The 23,407-nt window shown below is 47.8% G+C and overlaps 4 protein-coding genes across 11 annotated transcripts; 2 read left to right on the top strand and 2 right to left on the bottom strand.

Moving 5' to 3' along the window:
* Positions 1–3: 3 nt before the first annotated feature.
* LOC116432130 (uncharacterized) lies at positions 4–19,623 on the bottom strand. Of its 3 annotated transcripts, none has more exons than XM_076368785.1 (17): positions 19,563–19,623; positions 17,942–18,082; positions 17,333–17,877; positions 16,522–16,666; positions 16,152–16,285; positions 15,768–16,008; positions 15,540–15,656; positions 14,552–14,781; positions 14,172–14,381; positions 12,941–13,184; positions 12,118–12,392; positions 11,722–12,043; positions 11,000–11,470; positions 9,306–9,436; positions 3,318–3,472; positions 2,881–3,140; positions 4–2,526 (listed from the first exon to the last, which is right to left on the bottom strand). In XM_076368785.1, the coding sequence occupies exons 3-17, from the start codon at positions 17,516–17,518 to the stop codon at positions 2,249–2,251; spliced, it is 3,399 nt and encodes a 1,132-aa protein (XP_076224900.1). In that variant the 5' UTR covers positions 17,519–17,877; positions 17,942–18,082; positions 19,563–19,623; the 3' UTR covers positions 4–2,248. The 3 variants fall into 3 exon arrangements, with proteins under 3 accessions (XP_076224900.1, XP_031844380.1, XP_031844381.1); XM_031988520.2 differs by lacking the exon at positions 19,563–19,623 and adding an exon at positions 18,526–18,763; XM_031988521.2 differs by lacking the exon at positions 19,563–19,623 and adding an exon at positions 18,526–18,763 and having other exon boundaries at positions 16,522–16,663.
* Positions 18,156–19,561, top strand: Pym (partner of Y14 and mago). The gene is made up of 3 exons (XM_076368911.1): positions 18,156–18,300; positions 18,583–18,679; positions 18,757–19,561. Exons 1-3 carry the CDS (start codon positions 18,270–18,272, stop codon positions 19,280–19,282), a joined length of 654 nt encoding a protein of 217 aa, XP_076225026.1. The 5' UTR covers positions 18,156–18,269; the 3' UTR covers positions 19,283–19,561.
* Positions 19,624–19,675: 52 nt separating the features above from the next.
* Positions 19,676–20,969, top strand: LOC143174677 (GATA zinc finger domain-containing protein 1). Of its 5 annotated transcripts, none has more exons than XM_076368903.1 (4): positions 19,676–19,831; positions 20,022–20,286; positions 20,366–20,568; positions 20,658–20,969. In XM_076368903.1, the coding sequence occupies exons 1-4, from the start codon at positions 19,821–19,823 to the stop codon at positions 20,869–20,871; spliced, it is 693 nt and encodes a 230-aa protein (XP_076225018.1). In that variant the 5' UTR covers positions 19,676–19,820; the 3' UTR covers positions 20,872–20,969. The 5 variants fall into 5 exon arrangements, with proteins under 5 accessions (XP_076225018.1, XP_076225019.1, XP_076225021.1 ...); XM_076368904.1 differs by having other exon boundaries at positions 19,713–19,831; positions 20,110–20,286; XM_076368906.1 differs by having other exon boundaries at positions 19,727–19,831; positions 20,113–20,286.
* A 138-nt stretch (positions 20,970–21,107) lies between these two features.
* Positions 21,108–23,357, bottom strand: or (AP-3 complex subunit sigma-2 or). 2 transcript variants are annotated; one of them, XM_031988584.2, is made up of 3 exons: positions 22,915–23,357; positions 22,458–22,841; positions 21,108–21,650 (listed from the first exon to the last, which is right to left on the bottom strand). In XM_031988584.2, exons 1-3 carry the CDS (start codon positions 22,981–22,983, stop codon positions 21,528–21,530), a joined length of 576 nt encoding a protein of 191 aa, XP_031844444.1. In that variant the 5' UTR covers positions 22,984–23,357; the 3' UTR covers positions 21,108–21,527. The 2 variants fall into 2 exon arrangements, with proteins under 2 accessions (XP_031844444.1, XP_031844445.1); XM_031988585.2 differs by lacking the exon at positions 21,108–21,650 and adding an exon at positions 21,720–22,056 and having other exon boundaries at positions 22,915–23,290.
* Between the last annotated feature and the right edge of the window lie 50 nt (positions 23,358–23,407).

The following is a 23,407-nucleotide window of genomic DNA, read 5'->3' as shown; positions in this document are numbered from 1 at the left end:
TCCCCCTCGACCCCTTTGTCCTTCGGCCCCTTCCACTTTCGGCGTTCTTCCCGCTGGCCGACCGTGCGACATCCTCCGCGCGGAATCAAAGTCCCGAACGCTTTTACGGTCACCGTTTTCCACTGTTATTGGCGCGGCGCTTCCGGGTCGATAAACCCGAACGACTCCGCACCGGCGGCGTTTCTTTGTTTCATTCCCGCGTACTGTAATTGATCGATCGACCGATCTCTCGCGGCGACCGGAAGGAACCGCGGAATGATTCGGCGAGACGGTGGAACGCGGGACAGGACGCCGGGAGAGGGAGAAGAATATTCGTGGCCGAAGCATCCAGGAACGCGGGAGATTAAAACGGGGACTAACACGGTCTTAACGGAGCCCGGGCGTTCGCGCGAACGCCGACGTGACTGGAATCGCCGACGCGCCGCTCGCAGTTGCAGTTTAACGGCCGCCGGTGCGACGCACCGCCGCGGAACGGGGAAAAACTAAGCGGACAAATGAAGGGAAAATAATGAAACGGGTCGCAGGCATTCCGCGGTGGAGTGCGCGCGAGTGAAACTCGATGACTCACCGATAGGGCTCGAACAATGCTGTTCATTCCGCGCGACTTTAATTGCCAATTACCGGGCCCGCTGGCAAACTTGCGCTATTTTAAATTCGTTTAATCGAATCGCGCCCATGGCGAACACAGGCCGCTTCTGCTTCCAATTTGCGCCGGCTACCGGCCGCGCTCTACATTGTCCCGTCCCCGGCTCGCCCTGCTAAATCGCTAACCGACCGTTCCTGAATACAGTTTTTCGATCGGAAAATTCTACCCGGCGGGAAATAATAGGGAACCGTGTTTTCGGGCCGCGATTTTCGTGCGGCTCGGGCTATAGAAATTTATCGACTGGCCCGGGAGACGGCGGAGTTAATACACGCCGACCCTCCGAGCGGATTTAGTTTAAGCGCGTTCCACGAACTTGACCCACTGCTGGACCGCGACCGTGTAACTTCCCGGCAAAGGAAAATCCATTCTTTGAACTCAAAGCCGGCGCACCGCTGCCGCGCGCGCAAATTAAATAAACCACTCGAGGAGATTCCCGGGCAATTTATTTTAAAGCTGAATTATTTTTCCTCCCGCGACCCGGCTAACGCGATTCTCGGGATTGTTAAGCGTATCCTTGCGAATCCCGTTCCGCCGCTGCGTTGACACTGGGAATGATTCGATAATGTAAATCTACCGGAAGAAAAATTGCAAATGAAACGTTAACGTTAACGCGGCATCGGCCTTTAATCGGGTTAATTACCATTCGCCGGAGCTTCCGATTGCCGGAAGGGGCCACGATTTTCCGGCGTTCCACCGTTGGAAACTTCCCGTCGAACGGGAGGGCCCGCGTTACTTTATATTCCGTGTCCCGGGCAGGTTGGCCGGAATCGAATAATCTTGCCCCGATAAAGTAACCTTACATCTTTTCGCAATTTAAGGCGGTCGACGGAGAGAGAGAGAGAGAGAGAGAGAGAGAGAGAGAGAGAGAGAGAGAGAGAGAGAGAGAGAGAGAGAGAGCTCCCGTGGAAGCCGGAGGAAGGTTTCGTGTACACAGGAAGGCTTCTCGGTGGAGGAACGTTGCCTTGGCCTAGCCGAGGATCCTTAATAAAAATGTACGGTCACGGAGTAGCCTTAGGTGGTGAAGATTGATGAGACCGGGGTACGGCGAGGCGCGCTTTAAGCGAACCAGGAATTTTCCTTTTCCCGTCGAATTTGCCAAAATCAGTCGACGCTAACCCCGCTGGAATTCCTGGCGGGCCGTGGCTCCCATTAATTAGCGAGTGGACGGAACGGAAGTTGGCGCTCGCTGAATGGACGTAATCGCCGGTTTCGGACGTAAATGAAAATTTAAGGCGATGCTTGGGCCGTTCTACGCGGCCCGCCCCGTAACTATTATATACTCGCGAGTCAACCGGAGGTCTCCGGGAACGCGTGGCTCCCCGCTCCGCGAGAAATATGTTCCTTTCGAGTTCCATCGGCGTGCCGGAACAACCCCGAGATACTCGGCTGTTAAATATCTTCCAAGGGAAACATTTGTACACCGTTCCACAGGAAACGTGGCAACCGCCCGTGTCGAGAGTTGTTCCGTGCAGTGTCGGGTCGTTGGGAATGTCGGCCGAGTGTCGGAAGACGATCGGAACATGCATTTTTAACTTGCAGACAGTTCGGAACGCCTCGAACTTTGATTTCGAAAACTCTGAAACGTCCGTTACCCGGGAACGCTCATTCTCGCGGCCTCGCGCAGCTCCCGCCCGTGCATTCGTCCATCTCCGAGGATTCCGCGAGAGCGTTGCCGTAATTACACAGCCTCCTATTCAACGTCGCCTCTAACGCATCCCAAGACGGCAATTCGTCTCCGTTCTTGGACTCGTCGAGCATCCTGCGAGCGTCCGTCGTGTTCCAGGTGGGCGATTCCTCGCGGCTGATCATCTCGCCGGATTTATTCGTCGCGACGCTGCTGTCCCGGCACGCGGCATGGCCGGCCCGCGTCGGCGAGCCTCCTGGAATTGAAAAATCGATTACCGTATTGTTTGCATCAAGTTACCCTCCATCGGCGCTCTCCCGGCCGCGAAAAAAATAGTCCGCGAGAGCAAAACCGCCGCGTCCATATCAAACGAATCCACTGAACCTCCTCTCGAACCGAGACGAATGCAAATACCGCGGAACGCCGAGCGGAATAATATAATTGACTTCGTGGAAACCGATCGCGTCCGCGAGCGACGCGTTCGCTCGACAAAACGGGCCGATTCGCGCGGGTAAACTCGGAATTAGAGAATATCACGGGCCAACGGAGTGAAAGGGGAAGAAATAGCGAGAGAAAGAGAAACGATGGACGGAAAAGGAGAACGGAGAACCTTTGATCGCGTCCCATATCGGCGCACGATATTTTCGAAGAGTTATTGTGCCCGCGAACGAATCGATCGAGGAGCTCCAGGACGACACGGAGTTCGAGTCCCAGGCGGAAGCGCGGTGTCTCGTCAGCACGTTGCGTCGCAGCGTGTCGTGCATCTCTTGCATCTCCCTTTCGAGCTGTTTCTGGTGCTCCGCGATGATGCGCCGCTCGCGAACGCCGGGCGATAATCGAACCGACGAATCCACCAAATCCGATTCCGGCCTGAAGCGAGAAAAGAGGTACACCATTATGCGCCCCGGCAGCCGAGCAGCGGAGTCTCGGTGCCCGTTGTCGGCTCCGCGACGCTTTGACTCCGCTCTAAAGGACCGATTAATTGTAAAAGCAGACTTTGTCGCGGATGGCGAAACGTTAAAGGCGACGATTCCGAAGAAAGCGTACTTGGGTCTGTAAACTTCCCTCGGTGAGCCCGATGGATCCAGGCTGCCGGTGGCCTTTCTGGAAGCGCGAGAGGATTCCCTGGCAAGCCTTTGCACCGTATCCAGCACGCGGACCCGCTGCTCCCGCGGCAGGAACGTCGCGACTTCCTGCAAAACCTGGAATCACCGATATTCGAATTTTAAGCGACTCTCCGCCGTTGAATCGAATCCTTCGAGCATATTCGAAGGAGCTCCGTAGGAAATTTTCATGAGCCGGGACGCGTTCGCGCGAATTTCCCTCGGCGATTCTTTTCCGTTTAAAGATTCGAACGGAAGAAAGGGACGAGGGCTCGCGTCGCCGCGCGGGTCCGACAGCGGCGAAGGATTAAACTTAGTTTTGAAGCGCGAAACGCATTTTCCATAAGCATAAGGGGCGCGGGTGGGTGGGGCCGGTCTGTGGGCCGATTCTCGGGCTGTCGCTCTTTAAGTAGAAAGTTAGTTGGCACACGGAGGACGGAGACGAGAAGCAGGAGCCAAGAGCTACTCGGCTGGCTGGTATAGCTCGCGAGGGCGCTTCGGGAAAGTAAATACGTGTCCACTTTTTCCCTTTTTATTCGCCTTCGGTGGCTCCGGAGATACGTACACACGTACACACGTGCGCGCGCGCACGTCCGCAGGGTGCAGGGGACACGAGACGAGACTCCTTTTTATTCCGCGTTCAAGAGACTGTTTCGTAGCCCGGCTATTGAGCGATTCCGTGGGACGGCGGGGGCGGCGGGCGCCGGTGAAATCGTTGAAAGATATCGGGAAAAATCGTTCACGCCCCGGGGACATAATTTCATCGACGGAATTCTGCAGGCATCGATGCCTCGCATTGATAGTCTCGATCGAGTCGATACCGATACCGTGAAACGCTACCTTCTGAACGCTAGAATCACTCGTTTAAGATTTCTTCATTTACAATCATTGGAAAGATACTAGGTAAGTCGATCGACATTTTAATAGGCACGGTCGTTTGATTCTATCGTTCGATAACTCGCCTGTTAAACGAGGTTATTGCCTCGCTCCGATAGAAAGCGTGCTGAATAACCGCTCGATCGAAGAGACACCGTCGTAAACGAGCCGCGATGGATCTCCATCGTTGGAAAATCTCGTCCAGGCCGAGAAAAAATATTCTTCGAGAGAGGAACTACCATCGAAGCGATACTCGCGCGGCTTCCAAATGACGGAAGCACGCGCAGCCGGAAATTAGTTGAAGAGCGTGGCTCCGGGCGCTCTACCCGGCAGCGTCGCGGATAAACAAAGCGGGGAACGTCGTGACGCTGTTTCATCCCCTGCTCGCGTTCGATTGTCCCCGTTGGATCGCGAAGTTGGCTCGCGAAGGAGGAAGGGGAGGAAAGCGGGGGAAGAAATCCGACGATTCCGCGGGAGCGTTCCATCAGGAAAGCTTGCCATCTGACGCGTAATTGCGCGCTATCGGAACGGGCTAGGCAGGCCGTGGAAAAAAGGAGGATCGCGGGACGAGACCGATTGAACCGAGCCTTCGTCTACGCTAGCTTTCATAACCATCGTGGTTCCCATTTTAATCAATGCCGCGCTTGTTTCCTTTTTTCTTTCGCTTCTCTAGGGGAACATATTTTAATATATCTCTGGTTGGTTCCATAGATATGCAAAGCAACGCGTTGTATTTGGTGAACACAGCGAAATAAGCTTGTCCCGCGGGAGATTCGAACGGGAGAGGAAGCAACCGCCATTTATTTCGTTGGGAAGAATAGTTCCGGACGCCGACGGCTCGACCGATGGGAACGTTAATCGGGTAAGTAGCAACCGCCACGGAACCTCTATAAAAGAATCCCATTCCAACTGCGCCCGCCCCGGCACCGACACAGGAGGATCGGACGGAGTTTTATCGATCCTCCGTCGGAAGTCCCGTTCGTCGAACGCCGTAGATCTGTTGGCTTCTGAGGCGGAAGCACCCGCCGAATTGTTCGAATGTTTTATCGCTGAAACACCGGTTCAAATATTGAATCGGGGACTCGTCTGTACGATGAACGCTCGACTCCTCGCTGCGAGGAGCCTCGGCCAGAACCTGGCGATAGACGAGTCACCTTTATTCGACGAACACCGAGTCGAATACAAGAAAATCAAGGGGTTTCAACGCGAGAATCAATAGCTGATGCCTCCCTTTACAAATATTGAAAAGACGACGGATGCATCGATGAATCAATCGAGACTGAAGTGGATGCAGTCTCGGAGTTCCTATGACAAAATTGGAAAAGATCAATCCGACTTCTTGGTTCTAACGGTAAGCTTTCGGCAACCAGCGAGAACTCGCTGACCCGATCCTTTAGTTCCCTCGGATGCTGATACGTTTAAGGCCCTCCGGAGACCGAAAACCTCCAGGAAAGTCCTCGGCGATCCCTGAGATCGTTCGCAGAAGAGAGACCGAAGTCGAGAATTCGAGCGGATGGAACGATATTCCTAACGGGCCGTAAAAAAGTTTCGGCGCTCGTAAGTGCAGGATCGTGTCCCGTCGTTTGCATGACTTTCGTCCGTCCGTTTCTCGCGGCGAGCAGCCCCGGAATGGCTTCCGTCTAATTATCCGGCGGGTTAATCGACCGGGCACCCGGAGGATCCTGCAGAGAGTCTCGAAGAAAATTAGACTGTCGAACCAGTATTAAATTGCCAGATTGATGGATCGATGTGTGACAAAGAAGCCTCTTCCACCGAATCACCGTTGCACGACGGTGACGCGCGGCCTGGCAATCGGGGCTCTAGAACACCGTTCTCTTCAGGGAACTTCGTCTCTCTTTAATTCTCCTCTCCCGCGTTTTATAGTCCGTTCTCGGCCGGCGGGCACGTCGCAGTATTTTTCACGATGCGCTTTTACCGGGATCCTTCTAGACAGCGTCATATCTCCGCGTCACTCGTAGAGGAAAGTTCCGATGAATTAATTAATATTGCTCTCGGTGGAAACGTGTGCCGTTGCGAAATAAAAAATATTAGAACAATGGAATTAATTTCGAATACCTCACCTCGTCTTCGGGAGGAAACTTATCGCTGCGCACCAGAGGAAACGCGGAGCGACCCGTTATCCTTTAAGCGTTCTCAATCAAAAGTAATCCGTGACTGCGTCTCCCGATGGAGTTCGAAAGAAAGTCTCGTCGATGATTATCGCTCAACGAACGGCGCTCGCGTTTAGAAACTCCATCGGCGAGAGGTAAGCACTCCTGCAACAGTTAAAGGGAACAGCGTCCCGACGGACGTCGATCCCACGAGCGATGGGAGGATAATCGAAGCGTCGCGAGGTACGGAGTCCGCAGTTTCTTCTTTCGAAATGCATCAGCGTTGTTCGCGAGGACGTCGTCAGTCGCTATTTACCGTTACTGACCAGCAAGCGACCACTATTGACCGCTGCTGACCGGTAAGCGACCGCTGCTAACCGCTAGCGATATTGACAACAGTCTTCCTGTCGGTTGTTGCAGCGACGCGATCCTTTGAGGCGGCACGGCAAACCCGATTTTATGATCTCCGCCGTAAACCGAGGTTTCACTTCGCAGTTCCTCGCAGCCGGGCGGCTTTCCCGAAGCATTAAATCGGATTTCAATTCTGCCGCTCGAAAACCCACGAAAACCGGAAGTCTGACCCAAAATCACCGAGGAAAGGACACGCAGCTTTGAAAACATTCGCCTCTTTAATGGCCCTCTCTCCGCTCGAGTCTAATTGACGCGTCTGTAGAGATTTTTCGAGGGTTCGTTATTGCGTCCAACGTTAATTAGCCCGCGATTGTATCAAGTATAATTCGCCTTGACTACGAGGCTTTCAGCGTCGCCTCAATAGACGCGTTCCGCCGTCTCTCTTCCGCCGCGTCCCCGAAAGAAACATAATCGGTCCCGCGAGCGAGATTTAATAGAAGCCACGGTCCAACGTGTTCGTCGCATTAACGCTCATTTTCGGGCCGATTAAAAGTCAATTTATATTCCCCGGAGATTTATACGAGATGGGGGCTGGAAGGGAATAACGACGATATACCCGGCGCGGAGCCGGTTTTCTTGGCAGAGACGTGCGAGCGACGTTTAATTCGCGTTGTCAAGGAAGAAGTCTCCTGGCGGGAGATAAACGTCCCTTCGTCATACGCATGCACGTGCACACACGGCGCGCACGCCAGAGGCAGGCAGACGACGCGCTGCAACGACGGTTCGTTGAATTTTTCCCGTTGTTCCGTCCGAGATTCGACTTCGATTCGCCTCTTCCTCTCGCGTCGTTCGCGGAAATGCAAATTCCTCGAGTAGCGGAATAAACGACTCCTCGATCGGGAGGTTCCGATTCCTCTTCATCGTTCACTCATTTTCAACTAACGACAAGCCATTCTAATTTCAACGTTCTTGACCTGCACATTGAAAGCCTTTCCAGTCTAATCGAGGAAGAAAACCTTCAGAGACGCACCATCGCGAAATGAGCGAAGATATAGTATGGCTTCCTAAACGGTCAAATGAGATGTCAAATTCTGCGAGTCCTCTCATTTACCTTTATATCAATTCTGTACTGTCCGATTAAACTTTTAGCTACGCGGTCTATATATCATAAATGTGATATCACTGTGACTCGAGGCTGATAGAATTCCCCACAGTGCAATTGCGTTAGATTAGATTACAATATAGACAATTATCGATAACAGAAAAAGAATTGTGCCGCTGTAGTGGCGTATTGTTCAAAAAGGTAATATACACGAAAGCCACTATAGATCGAGCGTTTTAATTGTCCTTGTTTCTGTATCCACTAAAAAACAATTCATCACCTATTTGAGGCTTCCACGGAATACTATGAGAAGTGTTCAAAGTTTCCAGGTGTAAACCGTGTCCATTAGGAATTGTTCCCGACCTTTCGCTAGCACTGCATCCACCAGCATCAGGAGGTTTGAGAACTACTACAATTTATCACCAACTCGTTCACCTTAATTTCGCAGCCAAATATTTCACTGGTTACAATAAGGAAAGTACCGATACAGTTAGTATTAAATCTCCTGCCAGCCGATTATGTAAACCGACGTAACGGGACGCGCGTTAAGGGAAGATCGCCGGAAACTGCGGGAGACGGTGGCAGCGAACTCCACGATTTCCTTCGAGCTGGTCGCATCGATGTTATTGTCATAGAAAATCTGGCGTCGCGTCTGATCGGCTCGACGGCGTCGCGGCGTTCCTTTTCCGGCGGACGATTGCGCGAAATTACTGTCCCGGAATTGCCTGCTCGGGACGCCGGCGCGCGCGAGCGCGTGGCCGCATCGCCGCGTCCCCGTCGGAAATCCGTGCTCGTCTAATCTAATGAAACTGCGCGAACTGTGTGTAATTAAGCTGGCCTGCGTCTGCTGCCCGGAATGAAAGCGGAGCCGAAACTCCGACGGGCAAACACCGGGACGCGAACGTGCGGGAATGCAAGTTTCACCGCGGAAATTACTCCGACAAATAATCGGCCATCGAACCGGCGCTGCGACCCGGGATGATATACTGACCGAGATGATCGGAATTGCGACGCGGCGGGACTGATTTACGTTCGGCAGTCCCGCGGGCGTCGCTCCGTCAGGAAAGGATGAGTTCGCTCTTCCTCGGCTGGCCCGGTCTTCTAGAAACCCCTCGGCGGTGGCCTCCATACGTCGTTTGAAACTGATATCGTTCAACGGGCGAGCGCGACGAACCGTAGGTGGAAAGCGAACGAATCCCATCTTTTCAGATAAGCGTATTGATTTCCACGGTAAATCGGATCTCCGATGGTATACAACGTAATAAGCGATAACTGTCTGTACATTAGAATACACGGGGGAAGCGGAGGAAACGAAAAGAGTACACCGCGCCGAGAGCTGAACTCTGGTAGCGGAACGTTAAGTGGAATAGGAACGGCCGAGCAAAGCGAAACAAGGAAAATTGAAACTCAAAGTGGCCGGCTCGACTGTTGGAAAGGGGGCAAGAAAGAGGATAGGCAAACGGAGAGCATGTAAAACTAGCGGAAAACTTACTCTGAACTTGCCGAGGGAGACCATGGCCGAGACCAGGTCGCCGGGTCCTCTGTGCCGGGCCCGCTGCCTGCACATCGCCGCGACATACGTCAAAGGGCTGGCGTCCCTCAGTTCCACGTGGCCTGCAACATCTAGCAAGAATATCGATTTCGCGACTTACGCAAATGCTCGTAGGATCCTACGGTTGGACGTCCGTACGGATGCGGAGCAGAAATTTGCCTACGTCACTGCGCGTCGACGTTGATTTAAAACGCGGAGACCGAACCGGTCTTTCGGTGCGGCTCGCACGGTTGATCTATCACCCGGCGCGTTTCCGGCTCGAGTTTTACGGTGCCCGTTACCTATGATATCCTCCCGCGACACTCGCGTAAATCTTCATCCCTTCCGCGCGAGCTCTCCCGTCCGGTGCGCGCCGCGGCTTCAATACTTAATGACTCGACCCGTTATTCTATGTACAAACGCGGTTACGCGGCTGTTCCGATTCAGCTTGCGTCGTGAAATCTTAAAAGGTAGGTACTCCGTGTTGCTCTGGAGCAACCCTGCGAGGAATGGTCTAGTTGGTCAGCTATTGCTATTCAATTGCTATTCAATACCGTTACGCCAATCAAAACTATAAGCAAAGCACACAGTGGGAGACCCCTTTTGCCCCCGTGCTGATCGGAGACTCTTCTCCTGTGCAACAAAGAGTAAGGTAGTATCCTCGGACCTCGATTCAACCGGGAATGTATGTTTACGACATTTTCGAGGTAATAAACCGATGTCCGGCAGTCGTTGGAGCGATACATAAAACCGACACCGCAACAATGGGATTGTTCCTGGGGAAGGATTTCGCCCGATAGCTCCCAGTCGACTGAAAGGCTACCCCTTCGCGCGATAACGAGTTCGCCCACGTGATAACGTTAGCTTTCTAGAATTAAAATCCTCAACGTAAGATGACGCTCATGTGACACTAGTCCTGCGTGGATATATATAGAAGAACTATCGCATGTTTCGAGAAAGACGCGACTAGAAGCGGGAGGCTTTCGCCGGCACCGCGTCTTCGACCTCGGAGATTGATCCTGCCCGGCGATTTTGCGAGCACCGAGCCACGCACGCCGCTGGAAGGTAATTAACCTTTTTCCGGTCTGGGGAAACAGGCGCCCCAGCGCCGCAGGATATATTGGAAAAATCCCACGGGAGAATTTTTTCCTGTCGAGACTTTGCCGCTCGAAGAGCTGTAGCGTTCGCCACACGCAACTCCGGAAATAATTGATTTCTGCCGGTGTTATTAGTCGCGAGCAACTTCGTCGGTCGATGTTTTCGGGGAACGACGCCGCTCGGGAAACTGGCAACGTTTTTTCCCCCGTCCTCGAGAGCTCCCGTGGCAACGGGAACCGACGAATCGTGCTGGGGAATCTAATTAATTCTCTAAACTCGAACTCGAACCCGTGCCCGCCTGGAGCACCTTATTACGTCGCGACAAGTTTCCCGTGAGCACAACGGAACCGAGAGCCACCGGAAGCTTCCGCAGTCCTTGCTTAAGTTTGTATCTTAATACCTGATTTAGTGGAGCTCTCGCGCCCGATGTAATTACTCGTGTGTCGCTCCGCCGCCCCGTTTCTCACCGTGTATCCCATCTATCGATCTTACGCCAGCAAAAATTATTCGGCGAACAACCGACCGGAGAAAGACTCGAACCATGTTTCTTCGCTCACCCTTGTTTTCACGGGGAACGTCGCTCGACTCCGACAGGGACTCGAGTATCTCGCTCGCCCTGGAACTGATCCTTTTCCTCCTCGCGATCGTGCCGACGCTCCTCGCCTTGCTCCACGTGGAGAACGCGCTCGGCCCCTTGTTCTCCGTGAACGTCAGATTGTACCTCAGCACCTTGTCCCCGGCGAACAGAATCAGCCTCAGAGAATTCCCGGAGCGTTCGATCATCTTTGTCACGCCCTCCGCCCAGCGCCAGCCCTTCGACAAGAAGTCTACGATCCCGAGAGCCGGCGATATTTCTTGGGATATCACGGATTTGCAGAATGCGGACAGGGAATGCATCTCGGAGGTGTAAGTCTCTTGCCTGCTCCGCCAACGCGAGGCGTACCAACAGTTCTCGTGCAGGCTGTAGAACAGATTGTTCAGATACGGCCGCAACACCGGTTCCAGATACTTCCTGTCGTAGTCCATTCCTTGAATAGCAAATATCGAGTACAGCGGAGGTCGCGCGTTAGCCAAGTCGACCGTAGGTTTAAAAGTGCAGAGCTAATAACAAGGACATGCCGAATCTGAGCCGCCATATCTATCGAGCGTTTCTCCTTACCCCTGTTCACTTTTAAACATAAGGTTGACTTGGCTAATGTAGGATCTCCATTGAACATATCTTAAAGCAGGATTATTCGTTTGTAAACATAACGTGCATAAGGTTTAAACTCTTGCCTACCGAAATACAGCCACTGCAATAGAATCTTGGCCATTATCGGATGAGACTCTAGGTCCATGGCGATAGTCTCTCTGTCTGCCCTAACCTCATCGATTAAAAGAGCGACGGACCGGTCAAACTGACTGGTCGTGTTGCAGTGCTTCCCTTTTTTCAAGTCCTTATAGTACTGGTACGCCCTGGTCCGTCGATTTGTCATTGCGCGGATCTGCTCCTTGGCCTGTGTAAGGGTCAACTTCAACAGGAAAACGAGGTTCTCCGTTTGCTCGGTGATACGATAAGAAAACTCCGGGAAGTTCAGGCAAGAAGAGTTATCCGAGTGGTTCTGTGGATAACGCAAAGAGGCCGTACTTTTTTGTTTCCGGGGGGACTTAACGAGGTCGTTGTCCGCGGTTCTACCTGCGCCACGGAGTCCTTCGCCCGCAGCACTTGCTCCAAGATCAGACCCAGATATTCCAATTGCCTGTGGCTGTATCCATAATCTGCATCCGCGGTACCCCTGGGTAACGAGAACACGATCTCTCGCCACCTGACGATGAGCTCGTTTTCCAGAACGTCCAAAGGTCTGGGCACATCTTGGGCCATGGAAAGGGAACGGTGATGCAGGCTCTCTAGGTAGGACTCGAGCAACCGGCAGTCGGAGGCGTAGAGATCCTCGTGATACACTATTCCGCCTACGAAGCGCAAACACGTGATCAGAAAGACGACCGTTGTCCTGGCGTGCTCTCGGAGCTCTTCGACGGAATCGCGACGCGATTGAATTGCGAGTATCGAGTTCGCGGGGCGTGTCCGCGGCGTTTTGTGTGCTTCCAAGAGAGCAGAGGACGGTGTTATGAAAAATGTTGACTCGATAGCAAACTGTATCGTCGAACAGCTTATGGACGCGTACAAATTGCCGGTACGTTCGTCGTCCGCGATAATGGTACCCGTCGTTATCGTCACCAATTAAGGATTTCCATGGAAACGAGACGATCCCATGGGTTGTGCGTGTGTCGGTGGGGGTGTTGGCGTGATATTGATTGTCCTATAGAAAAAAAATCACGGCAAAAAGGAGGATGGATCGCGCGACGAAAACAAAAGCGGCCCTCCGACGCGCCGCGCTCTTTTTTCCTCTTTTCCACCTTCGCTCGCTCTCTCACTCTCTCTCTCTCTCTCTCTCTCTCTCTCTCTCTTTCTTTCTCTTCCACTCACTCTCTCGCTCTCCCACCGCAAACCGAATTACCTCTCGCGCATTGCAGCATCACGTTGCACCGCGGCAGAAAATAACATCTGAGGTTCTGGCATTTCAAAGCGGTGACTAACTCGTCCAGCACTAACAGAACATGACGCGAGAGGGTATCGGGCGCCCAACACGTCAGTGGATCCGGCCCGGCCCGTTCCAGAGACCAACGATGCATCGTTCTCAGTATATGCCTGGAGACAACTCGCAGGCGATCCTGCGGAGGAGGATCTCCCTTCCGGGTCGGCTGAAAAACGAGCGAATCGGTATTCCTCGCGTGCGATATTTCGAATACTCGGTTTGAAATAATAGAGCATTCATTGAAATGTCAGCCGGTGATCACGGGAAGCGGTAGGAGGAAGTCGTTTCTCGCGCGAGTACAAGCCCCCGCAACAAAACCGAAAGCTAAGGGGGGGTGGACGACGGCAGGGATGGAAATTTTTCAAATCGATTCAACTTTTCTCATTACGTATTCACCGGCGCTGCGTGTTCGGTTGCCGCGGCTGGCCCGGATAAATTATTGCCGAGTCGCATCCAGCGGCAGCGTTTTTATTAAATAGCCAGGGCTCGAGTGGCGCGTCGGGAAGAATAGGTTTTCAGCGTCGACCCCGAGACATCTGAATCGCCGAGGGGATAGAAGGAGGACGACGTGGCAAGGAAAAGGGGAAAGGTCGGCGAGAGACGGCTCGGTTGTGTTACGAGAAATAGGCCAGAGAATCGGAGACCAAGTGAATGCGAAGCGCGGCCGAGCGCGACGAGATGCTGCTGCGCGCCGCTGCAGCCGGATACGCGCGCTGAATTATTGTCGGGGCGTCGCGTGAAATCAGTCGTTGTCGACGACGCGCGAACGTATGAAACGCACCAGATATTCTCATAGATGAAACCGTCAAAGACAGGGGATAGGAGGGCCACCGGAATACTACCGCGCTGGCTGTCGCCCGAGAAAGGGAAACAAATGATACGCCCGATTGAATCGACGAAATAAAATCCGCCGGGAGGAACTGAATTTGTCGTGCACTCGGTTAAGAATGGTTTACCGCTGCTTGTGTGTCTCGAGCTCGCGGAGTATACTACTTTCCGAGGGTGAAGGAGGGCACGCGTGAGCAGAAAAATCGCGAAGCGTTAATAGAACCATCGAATAAAATGAAAATACGTTGAAGAAGAAGAAGAAGAAGAAAAATAAGAGTCGTGACTGCGAGATTATTTAGTATCTTGAACAAACGTTGAATCCCACCTTCGACTTCATAGGCGGATTCAAGGGACGTCCCTCGCGCAGCTGGTGCAAGATTTCTATGAGCGCGGACTCCGTCAGGCCAGGTACACTGTCGGCGGCATAGTGTTGACTCATAATTTTCTCTGCTGCCGGAACACGTATACCCCAGAGAGTTGCTCGGTCCTCGCAACGTGCACCAGGGTACGGTCCAACGGCCACAGCGTACATGCCCTGGAATAGTGACGAGGAAACGAGGGCATGAAATAATACGGGATCTCCGCTTTGTAGAAAAATCTTCTACACCGAGACTTCTATCTTTCGTAGTCAGCACGCCTCCGAATTTACTGGCTTCGCTCGAATCAAACGTGAAGACGCAAAGAACTTTGAATCGGTTCACTTACGCTTTGCACCACGGTGTAATGAAGAAGCGCGTCACAGTGGTAGAGAGGCAACCTTTGAGGATAGTCAGCCGAACTGGGCCAGGACGACAGCCCTATACCGATTAACAATCTAACTTCCACCTCCCGAGACTTGCATCCGTCCAACGCTATCCTTAAAAGTATCCCTCCAGAGTCTTCGATCAAGACCACTCGATGATCCTTTGGTTCCGGCAATGGCCCATCGGAAACGGCTACAAACAGCGATTCAAGCTCTGAACAGGTCACGCGATCCCGTGAAACGGTAGCAACCCGATGCCTCTAAGCAGCCGCTCGTTTTTCCCCGAGATTATACCCCGCATTGTTAAAAATCGCGTCGTTATCCAGGCCCGTTATTTCGCGAGACGGGGCTCGCGTTGATTTACGAGGCATTCTTTAATCCAGTTACACGGAAACTGGGCATATTTCGCGGTGCTCGTTACTCTGAATCCTCTGCAGTAGTTATTAAAACAACTTTGCCCGAGCGTCCCGTTCTGATTTATAGAACACTCGGCGTGTATCGAATTACCGAGTTGCTTCGCGCATCGGTTATTTAATACAAAGATGGGAGGACAACGCTGCGGCGAAGACGAACGAAAGGGATGAAAGGGGAGACGAGAATAGGAGAAAGATGGGGTGACGTCTGGAAGAAAGTTCGGAGACACGAGCGCGAAACGTCGGATGATAGCATGACGTTGATAAGGGATGGAGCTGAAGGGTGGGTGGCGCGCGGACCGTACAAAATGAGGAATTCGGCTGGATGATAACGAGGCGGTGAGCATTTCGTTCCTGTTTACGATTCCCGGCAGCGAGCCGCTTTTGTTGCCCGCAGAGATAAACGCGCGGTAATATCTCAAGATGGGGAAACGCTTCGAGGCTTCAACGTTATCCGCGGCAGAAATTTATCGTACACTTTTATCGTCCTTAATTAACGGCGGCATTTAAGTTTCCCGATAATTCAAGAACACGTTACCAGGCCCGTAAAATATCCGACAGTGGTCCGGTTGCTTCAGTATTTTGTCGAGGACCTCGGCGTCGACCACTTGCCCCGGTGAACCGCAAACTTTCGCGTCCGTTGGGTCGACGTTATCTGAAAAAAAAAGGAAACAAGAAAATGAATTTGGGAAAACGACGACTCCATAGATCGCGTGACGTAACCAAAATCATCCGACAAACCGCTACACCGCCGAGCAGAAGGTACCTCGTTTAATAGCCGTGGCCAACAAATTCGCTAATTTGGCTTTCACGAGATCTCTTCTCAATCTTCCAGCAGCATCCGCGTACTCTCGCCAGGGCTTTGCTCCAGCGTCGAGTATCTTTAACCGAATAAAGCCCGGCAGACCTGCATTCTCCTCGATGCTCACCCTTGAGACTTCGGGCACGGAACTTGCGGTCGGGGTAGACAGCGCGTCTATGCGCAGCAAGTATTCGAACTTGAACCGCTGAACAGAAGAAAAATAAAAGCTGACGTGATGGATCTTTTGCGCCTCTTTCTCGCGGAACGTTTCTAAACTTCTCGACTTTGCGGCAGTTGTTACGATTCCGTCGGATCCCCGAGACTCTCCCCCACCTGCGGCCCTTTTACCTTCATTCGTCGAGGCTCGTTCAACGAAACGAGAAACACAGACGAGAATCTCCGGTCCAGATTGCCGGCGGCCAGCATCAAACGTTGAACCAATCTCTCGACGATAGCTTCGATCGCGGTAGTGCTCGAGGAATCTGTAACACAGTCCCACTCTCGTACAACGAACGACTGTAACCAAAAAAACAAAAAAAAGGGGGGGAGGCAGAAACAAAAGAAAGAAATCGACAAGTCGGGCGACCGCCACCGATACAGTGTACGGAAGGTTCGTTCCCGCATTCGATATCCCTGCGTTTGTTCGCCGAGCAATCTTTGCCGTGGCTCGTGTCGAATCGATGCGCAAGATTTATGGAGAAACTCGTTAAACATTCACCGTTTTGAGCCTCCTCGGCCAGTTTGCGGAAATATGCGTTCAGGTTGTGTAGCTGACCCTTGGTGAAAGCAAGCTTCGTGGCCATTAATCGTATACCGCCCTTCGTGCACGAAGGCTCGCTAGGGGAACAGCCCATCCTCCTCTTCTGGGGAAACAAAAATCACGGATAACTGAATTTCGTGCATAACTCGGTGTAGATGCATGCGCTACTTCGGCTCGAGTAAAATCAATGCTTTCCGGCTAAAAGGGGAGACAGAAACGGTATTCAGAACGTTCGCCGTTCGTGCGGAAACGCGTCCGTTGAATTTGATTTCCCTGGACCGATAAGAATCGTTGCGGAAAGCCGAGAGGCGAGCGGGAAACGCGATAAACCACGTGGGAGGAGGATCGAACTTCCGAGGCTTAATAACGAAACGTTCGTTAAATCACGGTGTCGTTGCTTCGCGCTCTCCGCCGTTGAACAACCGGAACTGTTTCGAAACGTTTTAAGGAATTCCCCCGGAATGCAGATTCCCCGCTTTCTCGGCGAATTCCGTGCATACGTCTCTGTCAGGCTTGCCGCTGCACGGCTGCGATCGCGACACGCCACCCCCTTTTTTTTCGCGCGCTCGTTTCTCTCTTTTTACACAGCCCCGTCGAAACGTTCCGGTGAACGTATTCCGTTGCACGATCTAATGGAGTAATTAAAAGAAAAAAAGGTTGCAGCTGGCTCGATACATCTATGAATTCTACGTCTCGCGGGACAAACGGAGCAGGTCGGATCTCTGTCACGAGCAGAAAGGATTCCGTTCGATTTACTGTTAATACGTACGTGGAGAGCGACGGCGAAGTCACAGGCATAGATCCACGGCAAATACTGAACGAACGCTATATCACCGAGCAAAGCCACCGGGTGACGTTTCCATTCCATCCGGAAAGATATTGACGCTTCGCGATCGTGACCATGTAAATGCACCGAACGCCAATTATTATTCAGCGGATCGGCTAACAATGCCATCCCAGTGTGTTCGGTCACCGGAATTACTTCCGATCCTGATTGTGTGCGCTCGACTTCCGCTCTCGTGAACGCGTACCCGTCTCACCTATACATTATGCTGCTGTTACCCTCTGTTCCTCGCCACTTTGCTCATACACATGTGCACGCACGCATACTTATACGTATAGAGTTTTCGATTCTTTACAAAAACTTCTCGCGTAAATACGCAGATGGGTAAATGTAACGACGAAATTGAATTCACGATTCTTCAATTAAGCGATGAATTAATTCGTCTTCCTCTGAGTTAGCGAGTTAAGCTGTTGCGTAATATCTTCGAAGACTTAACGTTTTTCCAATTTGAAAAGCAACATCGGTGAATTCTGAAATATAGAATAGGCGGATTTAACTTTTAAGAATTGATAAAAATCTTTTGATAACTAATACCTTATTATTGGCTAGTTCTTTTACAAGATATAGAAAACGTCGAGTCCAATTTGCTGCCATCTTTTTACCGATGTTTTTGGATAATCAACGACCGACAAAATAATTTCCCCATGCAATTTTACCACTGTTAGGTACAGATATCTGGAAAACAAAATAATACAGTAGTGACATCTTCTAATGAAAGTAGGAAGCGTTTAATTCATTGATCTAGGGAACTTAATCCATGGGAGGTTGAGGTCCTCGCGATCGCAAAATGGCACGCGGATAGTAAAAATTATCAAGAAATATAATAAAAAAATATTCACGGCGAACGATCGTACGAATAACGATGGCGTCGGCTTACGTTAAAGACGAGCAAGGTAAAAATCGTTTTTCCGCTTTGCTAAAAAATATAGGTATTTTCAACAAATGAACTATTTATAACCTGTAGGATGTAAACAACCTATATTGCTCAAAATGTAAGCCGCATTCTGATGCTAATTCTTCCTATACCATTAACTAAATATTAACAGATTTATGTAATATAAAATAAATATTTGATTTTACGTAACTTGATGGGACTTGTGTAAAAGAAATATTTATACCTTGGATCCATGTTGATTCATAAAATTTATTCTTTCTTATTGCAAACATTCTCATAGGTGGAACATTCATCCCTGCTAGTCAACGTCCAGATGGTACGTGGCGCAAGCCACGGCGTGTAAAAGATGGATATATTCCACAAGAAGAAGTTCCATTGTATGTGATGATTTGTCAGAAAAACTATATTATCATTGTTTGTTTAGAATTCAGCATCCTCATCATTGTCTTTTCAGATATGAAAGCAAAGGGAAACAAATAAAAAATAAACCCTTATATCCGGTAGGTGCAAGTCCAGAATTCATAGCTGAGCATAAAGCTAAAAAGGAAATGCTGCTGGCAGCCAAGGCTAAAACCGTTCCTGGTGCACCAGTGAAATCAGAAGTCAAAAAGAAGAAGAAAAAAAATAAAAATAAAACAATGGAACATATAACAGAAGAATTGGCTAAAACTATAATTTCACAACCAGAACAAAAGAAAGAAGCCTTGCAACAGAATAACAAACCAGAATCTAATGCGAATCCAATACCAAATAATCAAATCTCAACAGAAAAACCAAATGTGACTGACCAGTCTGAAACTGCTACACCAGATCCACTAAAAAGATTAAAAAATTTAAAAAAGAAAATTCGAGAAATTGAGACTTTAGAAAAAAAGATCAAGGGTGGATTATTGAAAAATCCAGAGAAGGAAATACTTGATAAGTTAGCGAGGAAGGCTGAGATTTCAAAAGAGATTAAACGATTAGAAACAAGTCAATAAAAAGAAAAGGTTGATAAAAAATCTATTTACACACTATCATGAATCATCACTCTGTAGCTGTACCTAAACAAATGTGTGTTTTTTAAATTTTAAAACAATTCGACTACAGTTTTATGCAATGTCGTATTTTCATCCACTTTATACAGTAAATAAATAGCAATATAAAAATGTACATTTATATGTGAAGATTCAAATTGAAACTAATGAAATTTAGTACACTATTATGTCACTGTGTGAAAGACCAATCAGATTTTAATAAAAATAAATTGTTTTCGCATACCACATGTTATTATTCTTGTCACCAGAAATAAATATTATAATACTGAAATACGAATTCATTTTAATTCACCGCACAATATCTAAAACTATTCAGTATTCATGTGACTTGCTTCACGTTTGAATGCTAGGGATTTTATACTTTGAACGCACTGTTCGACTGTGTAACTAACTTGTATACAATCGCCTGTTGTACACAACAAACGTGGAAAATGTTCACAAACGCGTTCTAATTAAACGTTTCAGTAATCCTTTATTCTTTATGAAATGCACGTACGTACATGAAACTTGTTAACTTTTACTTTTATTTCATATAATTAAGTTTCGAGTCAAAATGAGATTGAGTGAAACTCAATCGACCAAAAGATCGCGGTCCAGATTGAAAGAAACATTCGTTCGTTGACTGACGGTGAATGAATAATTAATGAGATCGAATTAGTTAGAACTCAATGCCTCTCGGCAGCAAACCTGAATGTGTTAAGTGTGGGACTCGAGAGACCCCGCTTTGGCACTCAACTGAAGCCGGTAACCTTTGCAATGCTTGTCTCGAGGAGGAGAGAAATTCCGAAGCGAATTCAACTGCGAAAACCGAGGATGAGGACAAGGGAGGTTCGTTGAGGCCTACCAGGAGAAGTACAAGGATCACGAGATACTGTAACTCAAAGTCTGCTGGACCGCACAAAGTAGTACCTAAAGGGAAAGGACGAAGAAATTTATTCAAAAAAACTGTATGTTCATAAAAAATTGTTAGTCATCGAAAAACTACATTCTACCTTGTTTCTTTATTTTATTTCTTTTTTCCTTTAGCCAGTTAAAGCACCAACAGCCACAGCAACTCCGGTTACAAGTAATTATGTGTTCTATAAAGGCACTTATTTTCAAGTGGGTGATATAGTCTCTATGCAAGATATCGATGGAGGAATTTATTATGCCCAAATTCGTGGCTTGCTCACTGATCAGTACTGTGAAAAAAGTGCTGCTGTTACTTGGCTCTTGCCTACCACAGCAAGGTATAATATATACATATCTTTATTTCAATTAATTCATTACTCTTAAGAAGAAAGAAAATAATGATAATATGTATGTATTTTGTTTCTAGCCCACCACCGGATGAAGGGTTTAGTCCTGAAACGTACATTATAGGTCCAGAAGAAGATCTCCCACGTAAACTGGAGTGCATGGAATTTGTAATGCATGCACCATCAGATTACTATAAACTAAAAAATACACCATATCCACCACCACTCACAGAAAGAGGTACCGGATATGTATGGACTACACTTAGGAATGAAATTGCTATATCTAGAAAATAATGTTTTATTTTGTACTTCTGTTATTGTAAAGCTGTTAATCAGATAATCCTTGTGATTCCTTGAAAAATAAAAGTTATCATGCAGAATTATAATATTTATTTAAATTTTTTTTCTGATACAATATAACATTGATATCTAACATTTTTGATAATTGAATGAGAAGATGTTCACAAATAATATAACATTAAAGATACTTCTTTGAATATAGCAAAGAAAATGCATTTTCATGGATTACACTATAATGGAAACATACTTTTTTTTTTTTAGTATCATACAGGAATGATAAAACTTTTGTGAATACAATATCAATAGTTTCTAGATTTATAAATCTTTACCTTTTCTTTTAGATCTTGAAAATTCTAATTCAGTTACTCCAACTCTTCTGTATTAAAGTCAGGTATGAGTATTTTCTAAAATTTCATAAGAAATATCCTCTTCACTGTCATGAAATGATTTCTAAGAACCTTCACAGACAAAACAATCTTCACTTTTTAATTCTGGTACTGTTGAGAAGAAACATATGGAGAATTCGTAGGCAGTATTGGTGCATTTTCATTCAATTGTAGGGAAGGAAAAAAAACCCTTGTTGTGGTATTGCTTGCACTCGAAACTGTAGAGGAAACCAGTCAGCTCGGGGCCAACGAAGTAACGGCTGGTCAGAATTTGAGATCTTTTATAGCCTGGGGCAAGTCAGGCAACTTCATATCCTTTATCTGTTGCGGTATGTTCATATTCTTGACAGCAGAAACAGCACGCGCCGGCGCTGCTGTGATTCCTGCCTGCACATACCATATGGATGGAAAAAATGGAAAACGGAGAAATTTTAAGGATTCAATCGAACTTAAGTTAAATAGTAGAAGTAAAGACAAATGAGTAGCTACGCAGTACATATTTTATTCTTCGAGCATAGCGACGTATACATTTGCATTAAGGCACTGTTATCCGAGCAGACATTTACAAACAATAGCACCACCATGCGTGTTATGAGTATTTGTCTTGTAAAGCTACGAAAGACTTATGTTTTGAAATTCTTGGTAAAAAAAAAAGAGAGATCACAGATAAATTATATATAGGAATGAGAGTGTACAAAATGGTCTGATTTTTTTACTGCCGATTTACTTAGGGAGGGGGCCCCAGAAGGACAAACGGACGAGGTGAGCAAGATCGTCCTGATTTGTAAGTTCCCTAAAATTCATGTTAGGTAAATCAGTCCTACCACCATATGAAACTGCTCTACGAAACATTCCAATGCATGCACAGCTAACGAATAAACTGCTATAGGCTGTTAACTTCTTCAAGCCCAGATAACTACGCTCGATGAACTTTAAATCTCATTCTACTTATAAATCTATATTGCCAACATTATGTATTCAATTGCTATTGAATTGGGCCCAAAAAGTTAAGGGATGTTTTTAAAAATTAGTTAACACAAGTATGACTCTATCGAGTTGAATTTTATCACAGTGCACTGCTATTTTATGTACAAAATCTGTTATCTTTAAATACTCATCAACTATACAACTAAAGCTTGAACATTCAAACATATGTCCATTTCTCAAATGTTATGTACTAAAAGGACTACATACCTCTTGTTTTTCCAATTTGTTTTGATCATCAATCCTTGAAAGTATCTCAGTCATATTAGTTTCTAAAACCATTCCACCCATCACCAGTTCGTTTAGTATGTAATGAACTTTATCTACATGAAAAATTAGATCCAGCTCGCATACATTCTCAAAACATTTGTCTAACGTTTCCACAAAAACTTGTATCAAATCTAAAATTCCCAACTCTGATTCTGAACTATCAACACAAAATACAAAATATAATGTTGCATAATGGCGATAGATTAGTTTGTAATCAGATCCACCGATTAAACTTCCACCTTCCAGGAAGTTGCAGACATTATCATCTCTTTTTGAAACTAATTGAAATGTCTCTTTTATAATTTGTTGTTGCATGTCCTCATTCTGAAGAAGAAAATGTTATTTCAGTAAGTCTTGACCAATAATGACTATTATAACTTTGTATTACCATACTTACAAAGTACTGATAAAATTTGGAGAGTCTAGGTTTTCCATGGTTATTGAATACTAGAATAGCTTTGATCATGACTGAAGATTAGTTACTAATATAAATGATAATTTCACTTCTTTTTATCAAAAACATATATTCATTTGTACTTTAGAGATATTAAAATAAACGGAATAAAAGTTACAAGTGTGAATAGCTCATATTAAAGCTGTCAATGTGTTCAACCTTCTATATAAACTTTAACCATTTTTTACTTTCTTTTCATCTTCCTTAATGTCACTACTAATGATAGTGTTGTGCAATACTTATGTTGGAAATTATAATCGCCAATAATGATGTCGCAAATGTAGATTACAATAATCAACTATAACAAATCAAAATCATAAAAAGATATAACTTCTCTTGACAGGTACTGTTGCTCATGGAGTAAAACTACTTTCTAGCCATCTACCGTACACATACTAGAATTATAAAAACAAGAACAGCTATGTAGATACTGCAA

Source organism: Nomia melanderi, chromosome 1 (genome assembly GCF_051020985.1).
Source record: "Nomia melanderi isolate GNS246 chromosome 1, iyNomMela1, whole genome shotgun sequence".
NCBI lineage: Eukaryota > Metazoa > Arthropoda > Insecta > Hymenoptera > Halictidae > Nomia > Nomia melanderi.
The sequence above is the reverse complement of the archived record's forward strand: the minus strand, read 5'-3'. Positions and strand labels throughout refer to the sequence as shown.

What these genes read in the sequence shown, in the direction of transcription:
- LOC116432130 (XM_076368785.1), bottom strand. Translation starts at nt 17,518, where the DNA reads ATGGCATTGTTAGCCGATCCGCTGAATAATAATTGGCGTTCGGTGCAT. An exon ending in GGCCGAGGAGGCTCAAAACG is followed by an intron (nt 16,286 to 16,521) that starts GTGAATGTTTAA and finishes ACTGTGTTACAG; the next exon opens with ATTCCTCGAGCACTACCGCG. An exon ending in AGGGAAGTTTACAGACCCAA is followed by an intron (nt 3,141 to 3,317) that starts GTACGCTTTCTT and finishes TTCTCGCTTCAG; the next exon opens with GCCGGAATCGGATTTGGTGG.
- Pym (XM_076368911.1), top strand. Translation starts at nt 18,270, where the DNA reads ATGGCGTCGGCTTACGTTAAAGACGAGCAAG. An exon ending in TTACGTTAAAGACGAGCAAG is followed by an intron (nt 18,301 to 18,582) that starts GTAAAAATCGTT and finishes ACATTCTCATAG; the next exon opens with GTGGAACATTCATCCCTGCT. An exon ending in CCACAAGAAGAAGTTCCATT is followed by an intron (nt 18,680 to 18,756) that starts GTATGTGATGAT and finishes TTGTCTTTTCAG; the next exon opens with ATATGAAAGCAAAGGGAAAC.
- LOC143174677 (XM_076368898.1), top strand. An exon ending in GAAATTTATTCAAAAAAACT is followed by an intron (nt 20,287 to 20,365) that starts GTATGTTCATAA and finishes TTTTTCCTTTAG; the next exon opens with CCAGTTAAAGCACCAACAGC. An exon ending in CTCTTGCCTACCACAGCAAG is followed by an intron (nt 20,569 to 20,657) that starts GTATAATATATA and finishes TTTTGTTTCTAG; the next exon opens with CCCACCACCGGATGAAGGGT.
- or (XM_031988584.2), bottom strand. Translation starts at nt 22,983, where the DNA reads ATGATCAAAGCTATTCTAGTATTCAATAACCATGGAAAACCTAGACTC. An exon ending in CCAAATTTTATCAGTACTTT is followed by an intron (nt 22,842 to 22,914) that starts GTAAGTATGGTA and finishes TTTCTTCTTCAG; the next exon opens with AATGAGGACATGCAACAACA. An exon ending in ACAAATTGGAAAAACAAGAG is followed by an intron (nt 21,651 to 22,457) that starts GTATGTAGTCCT and finishes TGGTATGTGCAG; the next exon opens with GCAGGAATCACAGCAGCGCC.